This window comes from Gallinula chloropus (genome assembly GCF_964237585.1).
Source record: "Gallinula chloropus genome assembly, chromosome: 20".
NCBI classification, from domain to species: domain Eukaryota; kingdom Metazoa; phylum Chordata; class Aves; order Gruiformes; family Rallidae; genus Gallinula; species Gallinula chloropus.
In genome coordinates this window covers 5,657,087-5,671,797 of record NC_140105.1, presented here as the reverse complement: position 1 = coordinate 5,671,797, position 14,711 = coordinate 5,657,087, and the positions used below count along the sequence as shown (strand labels likewise).

The 14,711-nt window shown below is 57.0% G+C and overlaps 1 protein-coding gene across 1 annotated transcript; it reads right to left on the bottom strand.

The window, feature by feature from the left end:
* Nucleotides 1–7,103: 7,103 nt before the first annotated feature.
* On the bottom strand, nucleotides 7,104–9,508 carry GALR2 (galanin receptor 2; the record flags this gene model as incomplete). The annotated part of the gene is made up of 2 exons (XM_084273735.1): nucleotides 7,104–7,884; nucleotides 9,168–9,508. The coding sequence occupies 2 exons, from the start codon at nucleotides 9,506–9,508 to the stop codon at nucleotides 7,104–7,106; spliced, it is 1,122 nt and encodes a 373-aa protein (XP_084129861.1).
* Between the last annotated feature and the right edge of the window lie 5,203 nt (nucleotides 9,509–14,711).

Here is a 14,711-nt window from a genome sequence, read left to right as displayed (position 1 = left end):
GAGCAGGGAGGTGGAGAGGGCAGAGCAGACTGAAAAGGGGATGAGAGCAGATGGCAGCAAGGCACAGAGCTGCTTTTTAACCCCTCAGCTGCTGTGTATCCACCCACCCTGCCTTTTCTGTTCTCAGCAGGGAGGCTGCCTTGCTGTGTGAGTGCTGCAGCTTGGAGCTGGGCTGTTGCCCTGGGGAAGTTTGGGTTGCACATCCTGGCAAGGGTGGGGAGGTGGCCCACCTTGCCCTGTGTTGCACTGGATTTGGGTGTTAGAGCCTGGATGCTGTCCTGCTGTGGTAGACCTGGCTGCTGCCTCCAAAACCAGATGGGTTTCAGGTAATTCTTGGCTTTTCTCAACACCTGCCCTCCTCTTCCTCAGCCTGCATCTGAGTGTGGGCTGAGAGCACTACCTGCTCCCAGTAGCATAGAAAAAAAACTGGGGGGAAAAAAAAGCACCAAACCACCAGATTTGACAGATTGGTGCAGCCCAGAGCTGCACTGCTGTGTAGGTTCAACTCTTGCTGACACCTGCTTGGCTGTTTTTTCAGGAGTCTGGCTGTGCAGGCTCACAGGACTGACCCAAGAGCCTTCCCTTCCCAGATCTCAAATGCTTGAGGAAACCTGAGGCTTCAACACTAGCTGGTTTTCCCTCTGGCAGCTCCAAGAGCCTCTTGAAAGCTGGCAGGTGCTGGACAGAGTGGTTTTAAGCATAAGCAAAGCGCTGCTGGCTTTCATTACACACTGTGTCAAGCCTGCTGGATGTGTGTGCTGACATTCACCAGGAGGAGCTGGATTCCATCTTTCTGGGTCATTTCAGCTGCTGTAATGGTCTGGTCTGGATTTCTTTCTCCAAGAGAGCAGTGGAACTTGTGCTGAGGCTGTAAAATATGTTTCACTGCAGCTGATCCCCGGGCGAGGCAATTCACATGAAATAACTGCAGGCAAAGTCAGGGTGGGAAGGTGGGAGCTTCTCCTGTAGTATTTCTGGAGCAGTTTGAGCTTGAGCACGTGGGAGCTGGTATCCTCCCTGTGCTGATGCTCTCGTGCTAACCAAACCTCAAAGAAAACACACAAGATCCTTTAGGGTCTGTGAAGAAGGTGCATTCCCTTCTCCAGAGGCTCTGGATGTGCTTCGACGTGGCCTATGCTTGAAAGAGGTATTTCTGGGCTTTGCTCTGTGCTTATTCCACCAGAGAATCTGTACCAGTCTGGGCCTGGCAAGGAGTTGGTCCAGCTCAGCTCACAGTTGGGGAGATGTAGGCAGAGAACAGGATGCAAAATGTCCCACTCCCTGCTGGTCTCCATTAGCAGCACCAGAAGCTGGCTCGGTTGTTTGCTACCCCAGGGATTCCCTGGCTGCATCTGGAGGAAGGAAGTGGGGGGTGACAGGCTGCTGGGGGCTTAGAGCCTAGTGTGGTGGCAGCTGTGCAGTGAGGAGGAGTTGAAAGAGGTGAGTCCTTGGGGGATAGGTGGATTCTGCTGCTCCCAGGTGTGTGGCTCTTATGTGGGAGTCCCAGACCCTCCTTTTCCCTGAGCTGAATGGGGAAGCGAAGCCACTTTGACCCCGTTTCCAAAATCCAACCTCCCACTTGTCCTGGCTCCGGCCCTTCCTGCACCATCTCTGCCCTGCTCAGGGGATGGACACGGGGAGGTGGGTGGCTCCCAGCCCTGTGGAGCAGCCGCTGCGGCAGCCAGGCCCAATTGGGAGCAGCAGCACCCTTCAATCCAGAGCCCCCCCCTCCTTGGGGTGGGAGCAGGAGGAGCTGTTCACCCCTCGCAGCTGACCTCAAGTGTCCGAGTCGTGCCCGGTGCTGCGCAGCGCCGGGGGGGGGGGGCCCTGCGTGCGCCTTGGCTTTTTATGGTAAGGAATGTCTTTGACACGTTAATTAAGAGCGATCGTGGCAGCCAGCGCCTGCCGACACTCACAGCCGAGCGCTTCACACCCCCACTGAGAGCTGAGTGCGTCCAAGAGATGCTGAGGGCACAGGGTGGGGCCACAGACCTGAATGGGCTCAGAGCCCCCTGCCCTCCCCTCCGCTTTCTCCAGCGCTCCGGCAGGGCTTAATGCCTTCCCCTCGCCTCCTGATCTGCTCTGCCTGCCAGTGACTCCCCTGACACAGACAAGGACGAGCTGGAGATGTTTCTGGCTCCCAAGGTTTTGGGTCTGGAGCCCTGTTACTCTGTTTTTTGGGGTGGTTTTTATTTTCTGCAGTGAGCCAGGAGTGGGAAAGTTGCCGGGGTCTGGGGATGCTGCCTGCTCCCTCTGACTGTTCTTTTGGGGCAGCAGGAGGGGTTTGTGAAACCCTGCTGGGACAGGGATGGGCTCTGAGGTCCCTGCAGCCACCCAGGGCTTCTGCTGCACTTTGCAGTTGGGAGCTGAGGCACTTCAGCACCCCCTTCCCTGCCCAGAGTGTTTGAAAACAAATCAAAGCCACAAACCAAAACAACTTCCAACTCCAGTGATAAATCTGTGCTCTGGAAAGCTTGAGCTACCCTGAGGTTTCAGCCAAGTACCCCTTGTGTCCCTGCCCACCACTGGGCTTCATGGCAGCTGAATTTAGTCTGTTTATTTTCCAGCCCTAATCAATCCTGCTTTTATTAAACTTTAACCAGAACATCAGGGCTTGCAGCACGGATTCATTTAAGATAAAACCTCCCAAGGGGCCAGGCGGGGAGCCTGTCCCCACTCAGCTGGGAGGCTGCTGAGCAGCAGCAGGTCAGGATGCTCTTGTGTTTTCCATTTTGGTCTGATATGCTCCGTTTGGGTGAAAGATGCTTCCCACCATGGTTTGTTTTGGCAGCAAAACCTTGAATGGCTGATGAAGGGATAGGCTGGGTGAGAGGGAGATGGTTTCATTCTCAGAAGAGCTGGAGCAATGGCAGATGCTCTGGAGAGGTAATTTTCTTCTTTATTTTGGTAGCATCCAGTGAAGGGTGTACTGAGCCAGCAGCTGGCACAGGCTGCAGTGGAGCAACTACTCATCCACAGGTGAGGATCCATAAACCCAGGAGGACCCACAGATGTGTCACACCACAGAGACTCACTGAAACTGAGCATCCCTCATCATCACAGTGCCCCTTGGTGCTCCTGTGTGAGGATACGAGCAGGGGTGTGAGCTGTGGCATGTGTCAGAGGCAATTTTGGGGGTGCTGAGGGCAGGAGTGAGGTACAGCCTCCAGCTCACTGCTGTGCAGCGTCTGCCCCAGTGTCGCTCTCTGGGGTCTTGCTGCTGACCAGTGACCAGAAATGAACTGGTGTTGGCTGTTCCTGCAGCCTGGGCAGGGGGGATTGTAGCAATGCTTTGGGCTGGGAGCTGAGTTTGGGGTGTCCTGGGATGCGTCTTCAAAGCAGTTGGGGGGGGGGGCGTGGAGGGGGTAGGGGGGCACCAGCAGCCCTGGAGCAGTTACGTGGCAGAGCAGGGCTCAGCCCTGGGCTTGGGAGGCTGCTGGAAAGGCTGGAGGTTACTTGATGCAGACCAGGCAGTGCTTCCAAACTCCTTCCTCGGCACACAGGTTTTCTGCCATCCCCTTGAGCCTTGTTGAGCCCTGACACAAGCGTGTCCATACACACACAGACTCTCTCCCATCGATTCTGTGTGTTCAACTGCATCATCAGGGTGCTGTTTTTGTGTTGTTCCCACAACCTGGACCACCACCCCTCAGATTTGCATCCCTCACCCCTTTGCCCACTGTTTCTTTCTTATTATTATATTATTTATACCTAAACCCATTTCTCCCAGGGCTGAACATGAGCATTCCAGGGCTCTGCTTGCAGTGCTGGGGTTGCAGCAACATGAGGGCTCCTCAAAATGACCCAAAGCTGCAAAACAAGCAGCTGCCTGTGCCAAAGCCAAGCCAAAGGGGACAGCAATGTCATCACACCATGTGTCCTTTTGGATGAGCTGTTCTGAAGAGGTGACCCAGACCCTTTTCTCTTCTGGCCGACAGACATGGCTCTAAACTGCTAATCCTATTTTGAGTCTTTTTTCCCCTGCACTGCAAAAATACCCAGGAAACAAGGTGAGTTTATGAAATTCATGGTAGTTTAGCACTTTTCTCCTGTGGGTTGCTGTAAATCTGCTTCCACCAGGCTGGGACTGCAGGACCTGCTGCCTGTACAGACAGGATGCCCTCAGCCCCCACTGAGTTGCTGACCAGTCATCTTTGTCATCTTCAGCTGTTCTGTGGTGGGCATGATGCTGCCACCAAAGGAGCTGATGTAGCTGCAAGAAGTGGGTCCCCAGAGACCAAACTTCACTGTTCAGAGTCATCTCCCAGCCTGGGGGCAGCCTGATGCTGGACATTTAAGAGGTTGGTGGCCGTGCTGTGGTCTGGGCTTTTCCCACGGTCAGCTTAGAAGTGGCACCAGGAGCCTCCCTGGGGATGGGAAAGGAGTTGGAGACACAGCCAGCTGCCTTCTGCCTGGCCCTGTTCCCTGCAGGTCCCCTGGGACCGGGTGCTGCGTGCTGGGTCACAGTGAGCCATCAGTAGCAAGAGCAGCAGCAGCTCCAGCACAGCCTGGGGGGTTTGTGGCTCCAAACCCCCCAGTGCTCACCCCATGGTGAGATGAGATACTGGGTACATCCCAGCTCCTTTCCCCTCCCTCCCAGGGTTCTTTCTGGGTGGCTCTCAATCCCCTTCCCAGGGCATGAGGTGTGGATTGAGGTTTGCTGGCTGGTTTGTACATCTGTGAGCCAGTTATTTTTATTTTCTTGTGAATGCTATAAAAAGATGAACTCAGGAGCAACTCCTGTCCGTTCTGGGAACTCGGCCCTGCACAAAAGGGAACAACCTGGGCTTGAAAGCGAGTGCCAACTCCGTGGGGCTTCCTGGGGTATGACCTGGAGACCTGCACCACGATGCCCTGCAGCATCTCAGGAGATCTGTGTGAAAGGAGAACATATCTGTGGGGGGGGGAGACAGGGGGGAGTGGGGTCCATGTCTCCTCTAGGGGACATGGGATGTGGCATCCCAGGCATGTCAGCACAGGGACTCCTGTCCCTGGGCAGTAAGGAGATGGTGAGCCCCTGTCTACATCCCCGAGGTGAGCAAATAACAATGCCCAGGAGAGGGGCTGAACCCCTCAGCGTGGTGGGGGATCCACTGGAGCCAGGTCCTGTGGCTCTCTGAACAGAGGTAGATGAGGGCAGGAGGAAGATGAGGCTTTTAGCTGTGTCTGTGTGACTAATTCACTGTTTTCCCTGGCCAGGAAGACTTGGGCTGGGGAGATAAACGCAGATATAAGTAATGGAGCTGTTTATACGCTCGTTGTCTGTGACTTATGCTGTGGGCAGGCCCAGACTAAATATAATGGTTATTGATAGGAGGCAGTGGCCGATTTATGGCCCTCTGCATGGGGACAGGAAGGTCTGGTTATAGTAACACTCGGTGGGGGAAAACAAATGTTAGACAGCCAGAAGCTTCCTGGGAAGAAAGGCCAAGTGCTGAGGATGGGTGGAGGGCAGTGTGGTGCGGGAAGGCACGGGGCTGCATCAGGACCCAGACCCTGGAGCAAAACCCTGGAGACATCCAGGGTCCCAGATGGAAACAGGCTCCCCCATCACACCCCAGCCCTGCCGCAGGGATGTTGCGAGGAGGGAGATCTATGTAGACAGCTTTGCACTCTCAACAATGGCAATTTATAGAGACCTGAGCTTCATGGGTGCTTGGGCACAGCCCTGGCACTGCAGGGATGCTCAGCCCAGCCCAACTCTTGTATCCTTTCACCACCTCCTCTGGCTGTGCTCTGCCACAGGGTTTTCAAAGAGTTAATCAATCCTATTCCTGTGATGATGCTTCTGGCAAGATGATGATGGTTCTGTGAAGAAAGCCCTCAGCTGCTGGCAGTCACAGGGCTCAGCCGCCCACGGGGCCTTTGTGGTGGTAAGAACAGGAGCCCCATGTGACATCAGCCTGGTGTGTGGGTACGGCTGTGTCAAGGGGAGTGTGGGACCGACCCTGGGTGCACCTGCTCAGAGATAACCCAAGCCCTCTGCACCCTAAACTTCCTGCAGCTTCCCTCCAGCCAGCGGGTCTCACCACCCCTCCAGCACCCACCTCTCCTCTGCTGTGGACCACAGGGATGTCTCAAGGGAGCAGGACACGTGATGCAGGATGGAGGGCTTTATTGTGGCTTCCCCAGCTGCCTGGGGTCCCCCAGCACCCACGCAGCCCCAGCTGTCCAGCCCCACACCATGGCCACAGGAAACCAGTGCCAGTGCTCTGCTTTGCTGTTGTCTGCTTCACCCCACCTGGGCTGAGGTGCTGAGCTGTGCCCCAGCTGTCTGAAAGCATTAAAATCCTCCCCAGCACCGACCCGATGATATCCTGCTCCACTTCCCCTGGCAGCATGACGTCTCCTGAGGGGCCACGGCTGTGCTCCCCTGGCAAACAGCTCCCCCCTGCTCCTTGCCTTCCCGGTTTTCAGTGACCTCCGGATGCTCTGCAGAGCCTGGCACGCCCTGAAATGACAGGGACGAGCCACAGTCAGCAGCACAGTACAGCAGCACAGCCCTCGGCAGTCCTGTACTGGGGCTACAGCACTTGTCACAGCCATGGATGCTGCTTTCAGCCACGCTCTGTCTTGGAGAAACCTCACCCAAGCCACAAAGGTTTGTCTCCTGATTCCTATGCTTCTCACTTGGATTTTCCTGTCCAAGACAGGTTTGTGTCCAGGTGGCCATGGCCAGTGCTGCCCTGGGACACAGCTCCTGAACTGGGCCACAAACGAACCAAGACTGCCCAAAGGTCCCTGAAAATGCACCCCACTAAGTCCAGGTAGAAGACGTCACACTGGTGGGAGAGACTGGAGCTTTCAGCAGGCTCCAGGTGCAGATGCAGCAGAGCATCAGCCTGCCTGTGACAGCGGAACGAGTGAGCGCACGAGACTTGGTTTGGGGTTTGATCTCTCTGCTCTCAGCAAGTGCTTGGTGGAAACAACTCCTGCCCTTGGGATCCTTCAGTCGGTGGCTTGGCTGAGTCTGTAGCCAGCGGTATCACTGTAACAGTTACGAAATCTGGCTGCATTTGAATGAACAAGGGTACAAACTGATGCATTTTGACCCGAAATGTAGCCCAGGAGACTGCGCAGCCGTGGGGTGGGAAGAAGCTCTGCTAGGTCATGTTGAAGGTGATGCAGGAGTCGTCCACTTTCTGCTGGTGTCCCACTGGCTCTGCCCGCTCCCAGGGGTGGGCTGGGACCTTGCAGCGCAGGGAGGAGTGGCCAGGCAGGGCTTCACTGATGTGGGTCACCTCGCTGAGCTCTGCCTCCAGTGTGCTGACGGTGTTTGTGGCTTGGGTCACGTGCACCTTACTGGCTGCCTTCTTGTGCAAGAGGCAGATGAAGATCTTCTTGAAGCCCTTGCGGAAGTGTTTGGAGACCAGGGCGTAGACAATGGGGTTCACACAGGAGTTGGCATAGGAGATGAGATGCGAGAGGATGCGGAGCACGTACGTAGCGTGATTGAGAGGGAAGTACCCAAACCAGACGCAGAGGATGACCAGGTGATGGGGCAGCCAGCAGAGGCAGAACAGGACAGCTACAATGATGATCATCCTGGTGACCTTCCGCTTGGCCTTCTTGGACTCAGACATGTCTTGGAGAGGGTCCACAGACCTCCACAGGTAGCGAATTGTCCGCATGTAAGTGAGGCTCAGGATCAGCACTGGGATGATATAGCTGAAGACGAAGGTGCAGATGTCCATGACCTTGCGCTGTGTGATCTCCCAGATGGGGTGGCAGACAGTCACGTTGGCCAGCTGGAACTCCTTGTAATAGCTGAGGTAAGGGCCCGAAAAGATGAAGGAAAGCCCCCAGATGAAGCAGATAGCCATGAGAGCGTTCCTGGGTGTCCTCAGCTCCCTCGAGTGCAGTGGGTATCGTATGGCCAGATACCTGCATGGGAGAGGGAGAGGGATGTGGCTGCAGTCCTGGCAGAGGGCGCAGCACTGTTCCAGGAGCTGACCAGAGAAAGGGCAGAAGTGGTGGATCTGAGCTCTCCAGGGAAACTAGTCCCACATCTGATTCTCAGGTGCCTCTAAGTCTCCCAGGGAGTGAGGAGGATCCTCTCCCCTGACTCTGTTCCATCACCCTCCCAGCTCCCAGCAGTGCTCATGGGGAAGATGGGGACAGTCCCCTTCTGTCCCTCATCCAGGAGATCCTCACTTGACCATCAGTCTGTCTGGTACAAGCGATAGCAGCGGTGAGGATGTGGCAGCGGGAGGAAGTCCCCAGGCACTGCACTGCTCACGCTGCCACATACAAAAGCATGTCACCCATTTTCAGCTCTGCAATTAGCTGGTTCCTTAATTATGCCCAGACCTAGGGGCTCATGCAAGCCCCCGCTTTCTTGACTCTTCGGTTCCTCCTCACTCTGTGGGAAACAGGAGGAGTGGCAGACCCTGGGGGTTGGGGGGACTGTCCCGACATCCAGTGCAGTGTGACGATGGGATAGCAGGATGCATCCAGCCCTGCTCCAGGGCTGCTGCAGTTCTTCCCACGGGACTTTCACATGGACTCCCCACATCCCACCATCTCATGAGTTTGGAGCATGGAGCAGAGCAGTACCAGCAGCTTTCTGGCTCTGGCTTGCTGGGGGTTAGTATCTCACTAGTCCCTGTAGAGCCAGGGCTGAGCAAGCAAGGGGTAAAGCTCCCAGGCCCCTGGGGCCAGGCTGGGACAGTCACCAGGACAAGGGACAGGACCAGGACACAAAGGGGGTTTTTGTTAATAAAAGGGGAAGGTAGTAGGTAGGGAGGGTCCCAGTTCAACACCCTCCCCAATCCCCAGTGCTTTCTCCTCCTCGAGGTTTGCTCAGTTTGCTGTGGGCTGGTGGGAGGGCAGGGGCTCTCTCCATGCATCCTCGGAAAAGCTGGGACTGTGCAGGGATCCAGCTTTGCTTCTATCTGGTTTTCTATCTCTACTTCAGCTGCCAGCTTCAGGGGCTGAAAACCTTCTCTGGTCACTGGGTAGCAAGGGGTTCTGATCCAGCCCTCTCTGCTGGCCCCCATCCTCGCCGATGGCATTTCCTTGCACACAAACTGGGAACTGCTCCCAGCGAGTCCCCGGAGGTCACAGCGAGCAGGACCTGGCTCCTGGGGATTCAGTACCCTCTCCTGCCTGAGAAGGGGAAGCTGCAGGGTCCAGGGAGCCCCCCCCCCACCTGTTCCCATTCCTACCTGTCAAGGGAAACAGTGGCCAGGGTGAAGCTGCTGGCGTACATGGTGAGGTAGATGAAGAAGTGGACGGCCTTGCACATGAAGGGCCCAAACACCCAGCCCTCCAGGGTGTAGATGGTGGCTTGGAAGGGGACGCAGAAGAGGATGAAGCAGAGGTCAGCCACCCCCAGGTTGAGGATGAAGAGGTTGGTGGTGTTCTTCGCCTGCCCGTTGCGCAGCAGCACAGCCAGGACCAGGCAGTTGCCCACCGTGCCCACGAGGAAGATGATGAAGTAAACCAGCGGGATGATCACGGACTCGGGCTGCCAGCCCGCTGCAGAGCCTGCTGCTGAGCTGTTCATGGCTGGGAGGGCAGGGAGGGTGCAGCAGGGATGGACGGGGGGTGCGTGCCTGGGGAGTGTGCTGGGGAGGCGTGGGGAGGGTGCACGGGAAAGGGGGTGCACAGAGAGCACAGCGGGGGGTACAGCAGGGGCTTCGTGGGAAAGGGGGGGTCATGGAGAGCACACGGGGGAGCACAGCAGGGATGCAGAGGAGAAGGGGGTGCACGGAGAGTGCAGCGGGGAGTGCAAATGGGTGCGGGGAGAGCGCAGGGGAGATGCGGGGGGGAAAGGGGGTGCACGGGGAGCGTGCAGGGGACCCCTCCGGAGAACCGGCCGGGGTGCACGGCAGCCGGGTGCCCTTCACCTCCTCCGGCTCGGCCGGGAGCCCGCGGGCGCTCGGTGCGGCTCCGGCGGCGCGGCTCGGCGCTCCCCCTCCCGCCGGCGGAGCGGGGGCGGCTCCGGGGGGGCTCCGGGGCGGCGGCTCCCGCCCAGCCCCGCGCATCGCGCCCCGAGCCCTCGGCCGCCGCCCCCGGGAGGGGGGGAGCCCGGCCCGCCCCCGCCGAGATAAACACCATCCCCCCGAGGGATGCTGGCGGCAGGACCCCTCCCCACCTCCGCCCCGGGAGGCAGCTAAATGCCCTTCGGTGCCGCGCCTCTCCGGGAGGGTGCTTGGGGAGCCCAAAGCAGGCTGGACACCCAAAATGGGGGGGGAGGGTTCCTTATCGCTCGCCCCTGCCGCGGTCAGAGGCTGGTCTGACCATCTCCCGGTCAGCTACATGGGCGAGGTAGGCAGGGAAGCGAATACACGGCCCTGCAGAGTCCTCGGCTGGAGGGTGCTCTGCTCTCACAGGGAGAAGCGGGCAAGCAGGAGCAACGCAGAGGGGAGGCAGGCATCCCGTAGAGCCCAGCAGGTGCTGAGACCCAGCAGCACAGCTCTGCCTTCCAGTCCTGACCCCAGTCTGGCCACACACACTTGGGGAGTCACCGGTGGTGCCTTTGGGGTTCCCTGAGCTGTGGCCACCTTGTAGAGAAGCCAGGTCTATCCTCATGCTGCAGAGAAAAAATACAAGGGAATACACCCAGCTCCTTCCTAACTACCCATGCAACTTTCAACCTGCAGCATCCCAGGGAAAGAGCAGGATCCCCCATCCAGAAATCAGTTCCTGGCCAAATCAGTTCTCAACCTGAGACCTGGGATGTTGAAGAGTGGTTTGGGCTGGGGATCTGGCCTCCATGGGAGGCCAAAAGTGAGGAAAAAAAGGCTCCCAACCCTCTCACGCTGTCAGGACTTGTGGCACAGGATGCTGTGCAGGGTGTGAGTTTCTGAAGCCAGTAACCCTCAGTGGATTTATCCTCTGCAGCTCTCCTGCAACACCAAAGGCTGCTCAGACCCACCACCTTGCTGCCAGGCTCTCAACACAGGCTCTGCTCGACGTGGTCTGTGTCATCCCCCTCTCCCTCTGCCCTGGAGGCAGAGCAGAGCCAGCTCTGCAGCAGGAACCCATGTACCAAGCCAGACCTTGACAGTTTTATCCTCCTGCTTACAGACTCCAGAGGAGCAGCGAAGGTTTGTGCCAGCGTAGGATGAAGGCAGCATGGCAGAAACATGCCTGCACTAAACCAAACAGCCATTCTGCCACTGGAGCAGGTTCCTTGACATGGGACATGCATCTTTGTGTTGGGACAGCGGGATGGGACTGCTGCAGTGCCAAGCTAATCCAAGTCTGTCGGACCCACCACGGCCCTGAGAGAGGAGCAGTTATTGTTGGTTGCCACGTCTCTGCTTGGTTTGAGCAGCATCCTGAACACACAGTTTGGTTTAGATAGGGAATGGATCCCTGGGAGGCGTGATGGGAACCAAAACCAGGCAGAAATAACCCAACAGATCTGCAATGGAAAGCTGCAGCTTGAGGACTTGGGTTTTATTTTTTCCCTTTGAGTTTTCATATACAAGAGAGGGAAGGAGAGCGCTGGAATTGGAAAAAAGAGGTCATAGCTGAGGCCTCTGATGGGGAAAGGAGCAAACTGCACCCAGCCTACTTGCTGTAGGATGGCAGCAGCAAACTGCACCCAGCCTGGCTGGCCCCGAGAGGTCTGGGCAGGGGGAGCCCAGTAGGAACAGCTATCGGGGCAGCTTGTAAGGCTCCACATTCTTATGGCTGTGTTAGCTTAAGTGTTTAAGACAGGAGATATTCAGAAAAGAGTTTGGTGTCTGTCCCTAAAGAGGGATCTCTAAGTTTGGTTCAAATATTTAAACCCCTTGGACAAGAGGACCTGGTCTTAACTGGTTTATCCCTTAAAAGAGCTGCAGGGATGTGCTCTGGGATTTGGGTTTGTTTGTGGCTTTTGAATAAGAACAGCTTAATTTTTTACCAGGTATACAGTTAGGTAGGGGTAGAGGTGCTACACATGCTGTGGCTGGAGGGGGGAGATTCTGGCCAGGGCTCGGCCGAGGGGAAGTTCAGCCCCTCTCCAAAGGGCTGCCCGGGGCAGCGGGCTGGAAGTGTCCTGGGAAGGTGTGAAGGGCAGGAGCGGCTGTGGGTGCCACAGCAGCACGACCCTGGCCAGGCACAGTGTGGCAGCACCTGATGGGTCCCTGCTCCCAGGAACTGGCACCTGGGCGGTGTCAGAGGGCCATGGCAGGTATTTGATCCCTGGCCTGGGGTGAGCCAGCTTGGCTCCGGCACCGGCTGCACTTCGCAGGGACTCTCAGCTCCTGGCTTGCTGCAGCCTCCTCCAGCCATCTCCGAGACGGTGCTGGGGGTCTCAGCCACCCCGAATCCCAGCTGCTTGCCAAGGAGACACACGGCTTGGCCGAGCTTCAGCTGCGGGGCTGGCGCTGTGCCGGGCAGAGCCGGCCCTTTAGCCACAGGCTGAGCAGGGCTGGGGGGCTGATCCTGGCGCTGGGGGTGTCCCTGGGGCAAAGGAGGGGACAGGGACCCCATGGTGGGAGCTGGGAGGTCAGCCCCGGGTTGGATGAGGGGGGCAAGGCAGGATCCAGCGGGGGGGGAGTGGGGGGTGTATCCCAACCCTTGGCACCCCCAGATCCAGCCCAGCTGGATGGGGAGGGGTGATGCATCCCAACCCCTGGCACGCCCTGCATCCGGCGGGGGGGGGGTTGTGCATCCCAAACTTTAGCACCCCCAGCCCCGGAGGGCGTGCGGGGGCAGCTCCCCCCTCCCGGGTCCTCCTCTATCCCGTCTGCCCCCGCGGCGGCCGCGCTCGCCATGGCCTCGGCGCGCGCCTCTTCTCCCCCGTCCCATGATGCAACGCGGCGGCGGCGGCCGGGGCTCAAGATGGCGGCGGAGCGGCAGGGAGCCGGTGGTGGCCGTGGCGGGGCAGGAGGAGGAGGCGGCGGGGAGGAGAACAAGGAGAACGAGAGGCCGGCGGGGCCGCGGGCCGGCGGCCTCGGCGACAGCCTGGGCCTGGAGAGCATCCTGTGACACGGCGGTGGCAGAGGGGGGACGTGGCAGTCCCGGCCCCGTGGGCGGCGGGGGGACGTGGCGGCCGCTGTGGGGAGCGCGGGGCCTCCCGCGCCCCGGGCGGGCGGGTCCGTCCAGGCCGCACTGCCCCGTGCCTCAGGCGGGAGCCGGGCTGTGGGCCCTGGGGCTGGGCCCCGTGAGGCTCCGGGCGGTGCTGCCGTGAGAGAGGCGGCGTGGGGCCTGGGCTGACCCGCAGGCGCCCGCGCCGGCCCTGGCCGTGAGGGTTTGACGTGCGTGAAGCGGTGAGGCCCCGCTGTGCCTCCCTGAGTCGTGGGTTTGTTCTTTATACCTTTGTAGCGTCTCCTTGCGAGCCGCCTGGCAGCTGTCGTCAGCCTTCAGAGCAGAACTCTGCGCTGGGCGGTGTGCGGTGGGTAGGAGCAGGTTTACAGTCGCTTTCTAGTGGTAATCTTCGTTCTTGGAGGGGGCAGTGGTGGGTAAAGTAAATCTCACAGGTGCGGTGTGGTGGCGAACGGGCTCTGCTGTATTTAGCGCTTCCACAGTCTGATGTGATGTGTAAAGCTCGTGGCGTTTTTGTGTGTGAAACTTTGATGTGAAACTAGCCCAGCTGTGCAGCTGGGATAGAGCTGGGCAGGAGGAGTAAGGTTGAAGTTTTCCATTTAGTAGATGGCAGGTATTGTAAAGTTAGTGAATGTCAAGTCAGATTTAGATGTAGTAATTGCCCTGACTGTGTTAGGAATACTTAAGTTAATGAAAAAATAAATAATACAGTGGGTATGAAATCAGTGAGTGACTGCACAGGAGAAGAGCCTGAAAACCTTAAGTAAATGGCAAGGTGCTGTGTTGAACACCATGGCTTGACTTGGTTGTTCCACGAATGCAAACTAATTCAGTATAATAACTATTGACACAGATTTTTAATACTTAAGAGACTTTCTTTTAGGTGCAGTTCCAAGAAATCAATCTGATATCTATCTGGTGTTTTAAACCTCAAAAGTCTGGTAGTTTCTTTAGCTGTAGTAAGAGTGTTTCTTTTGGAGGTGTCACTGCATAGTCCAGGTTTGGGTTTTGGTTTTTATTTTTTAAAGGCTTCTTAGTAAAGCTTAAAGGGGAAATTTTGGGCTATAAATACATACAGCACAGGGATTTCTTGCTTATGATGTGTATTTTATTTCACAAAACAATTTGCCTTGTAAACTGAAGGACTAATGTCAGTATGTTCACCAGAATGCAGCAGGATTTTATGTGCCAGCTAACTAAGGGAATAAAGTGTGTGCAGGATGCACAGAAATGAAAGATGCTGAGGAATGCAGAGACTGAACAGAGGTTGTGGAGTGATGCTGTTTCAGGTCACAGGCCAGCGTGTTCTGCCATGGGGTACTTGTTACAGTGATACACAGCAAACCTGGAAAAGCCTTGGGAAAACTTAGAGTTTAAACCCACAAAAAACTTCCCCAATTCTCTTTTGTGAGGGTCTTTGTATTCAGAAGCCAGTCTGTGAAAGCCTCTGTCAGGAAGGCAGCAGTGATTCTGCTCTGATTTTGTACTTTCCCTGAGAGAAGGGATGTTTAAGGACAGGAAAGCTTCTCCCTACTTCAGTTTTGCTGACAAAACTGTGTCATAAGTGTGACTGGGGAGGGGTGTAGTGTAGGCAGTCAGTTCTGATGGCCTAGATGCATCAGTTGGCATAGTTTATTACTCTGAAATGAACTCTAGTAAGAGTGAGACTTGTGTTTGTTTGTCTGCCTGTGGTACATCTTAGTCCAGGCCTTGGTGACAGGCAT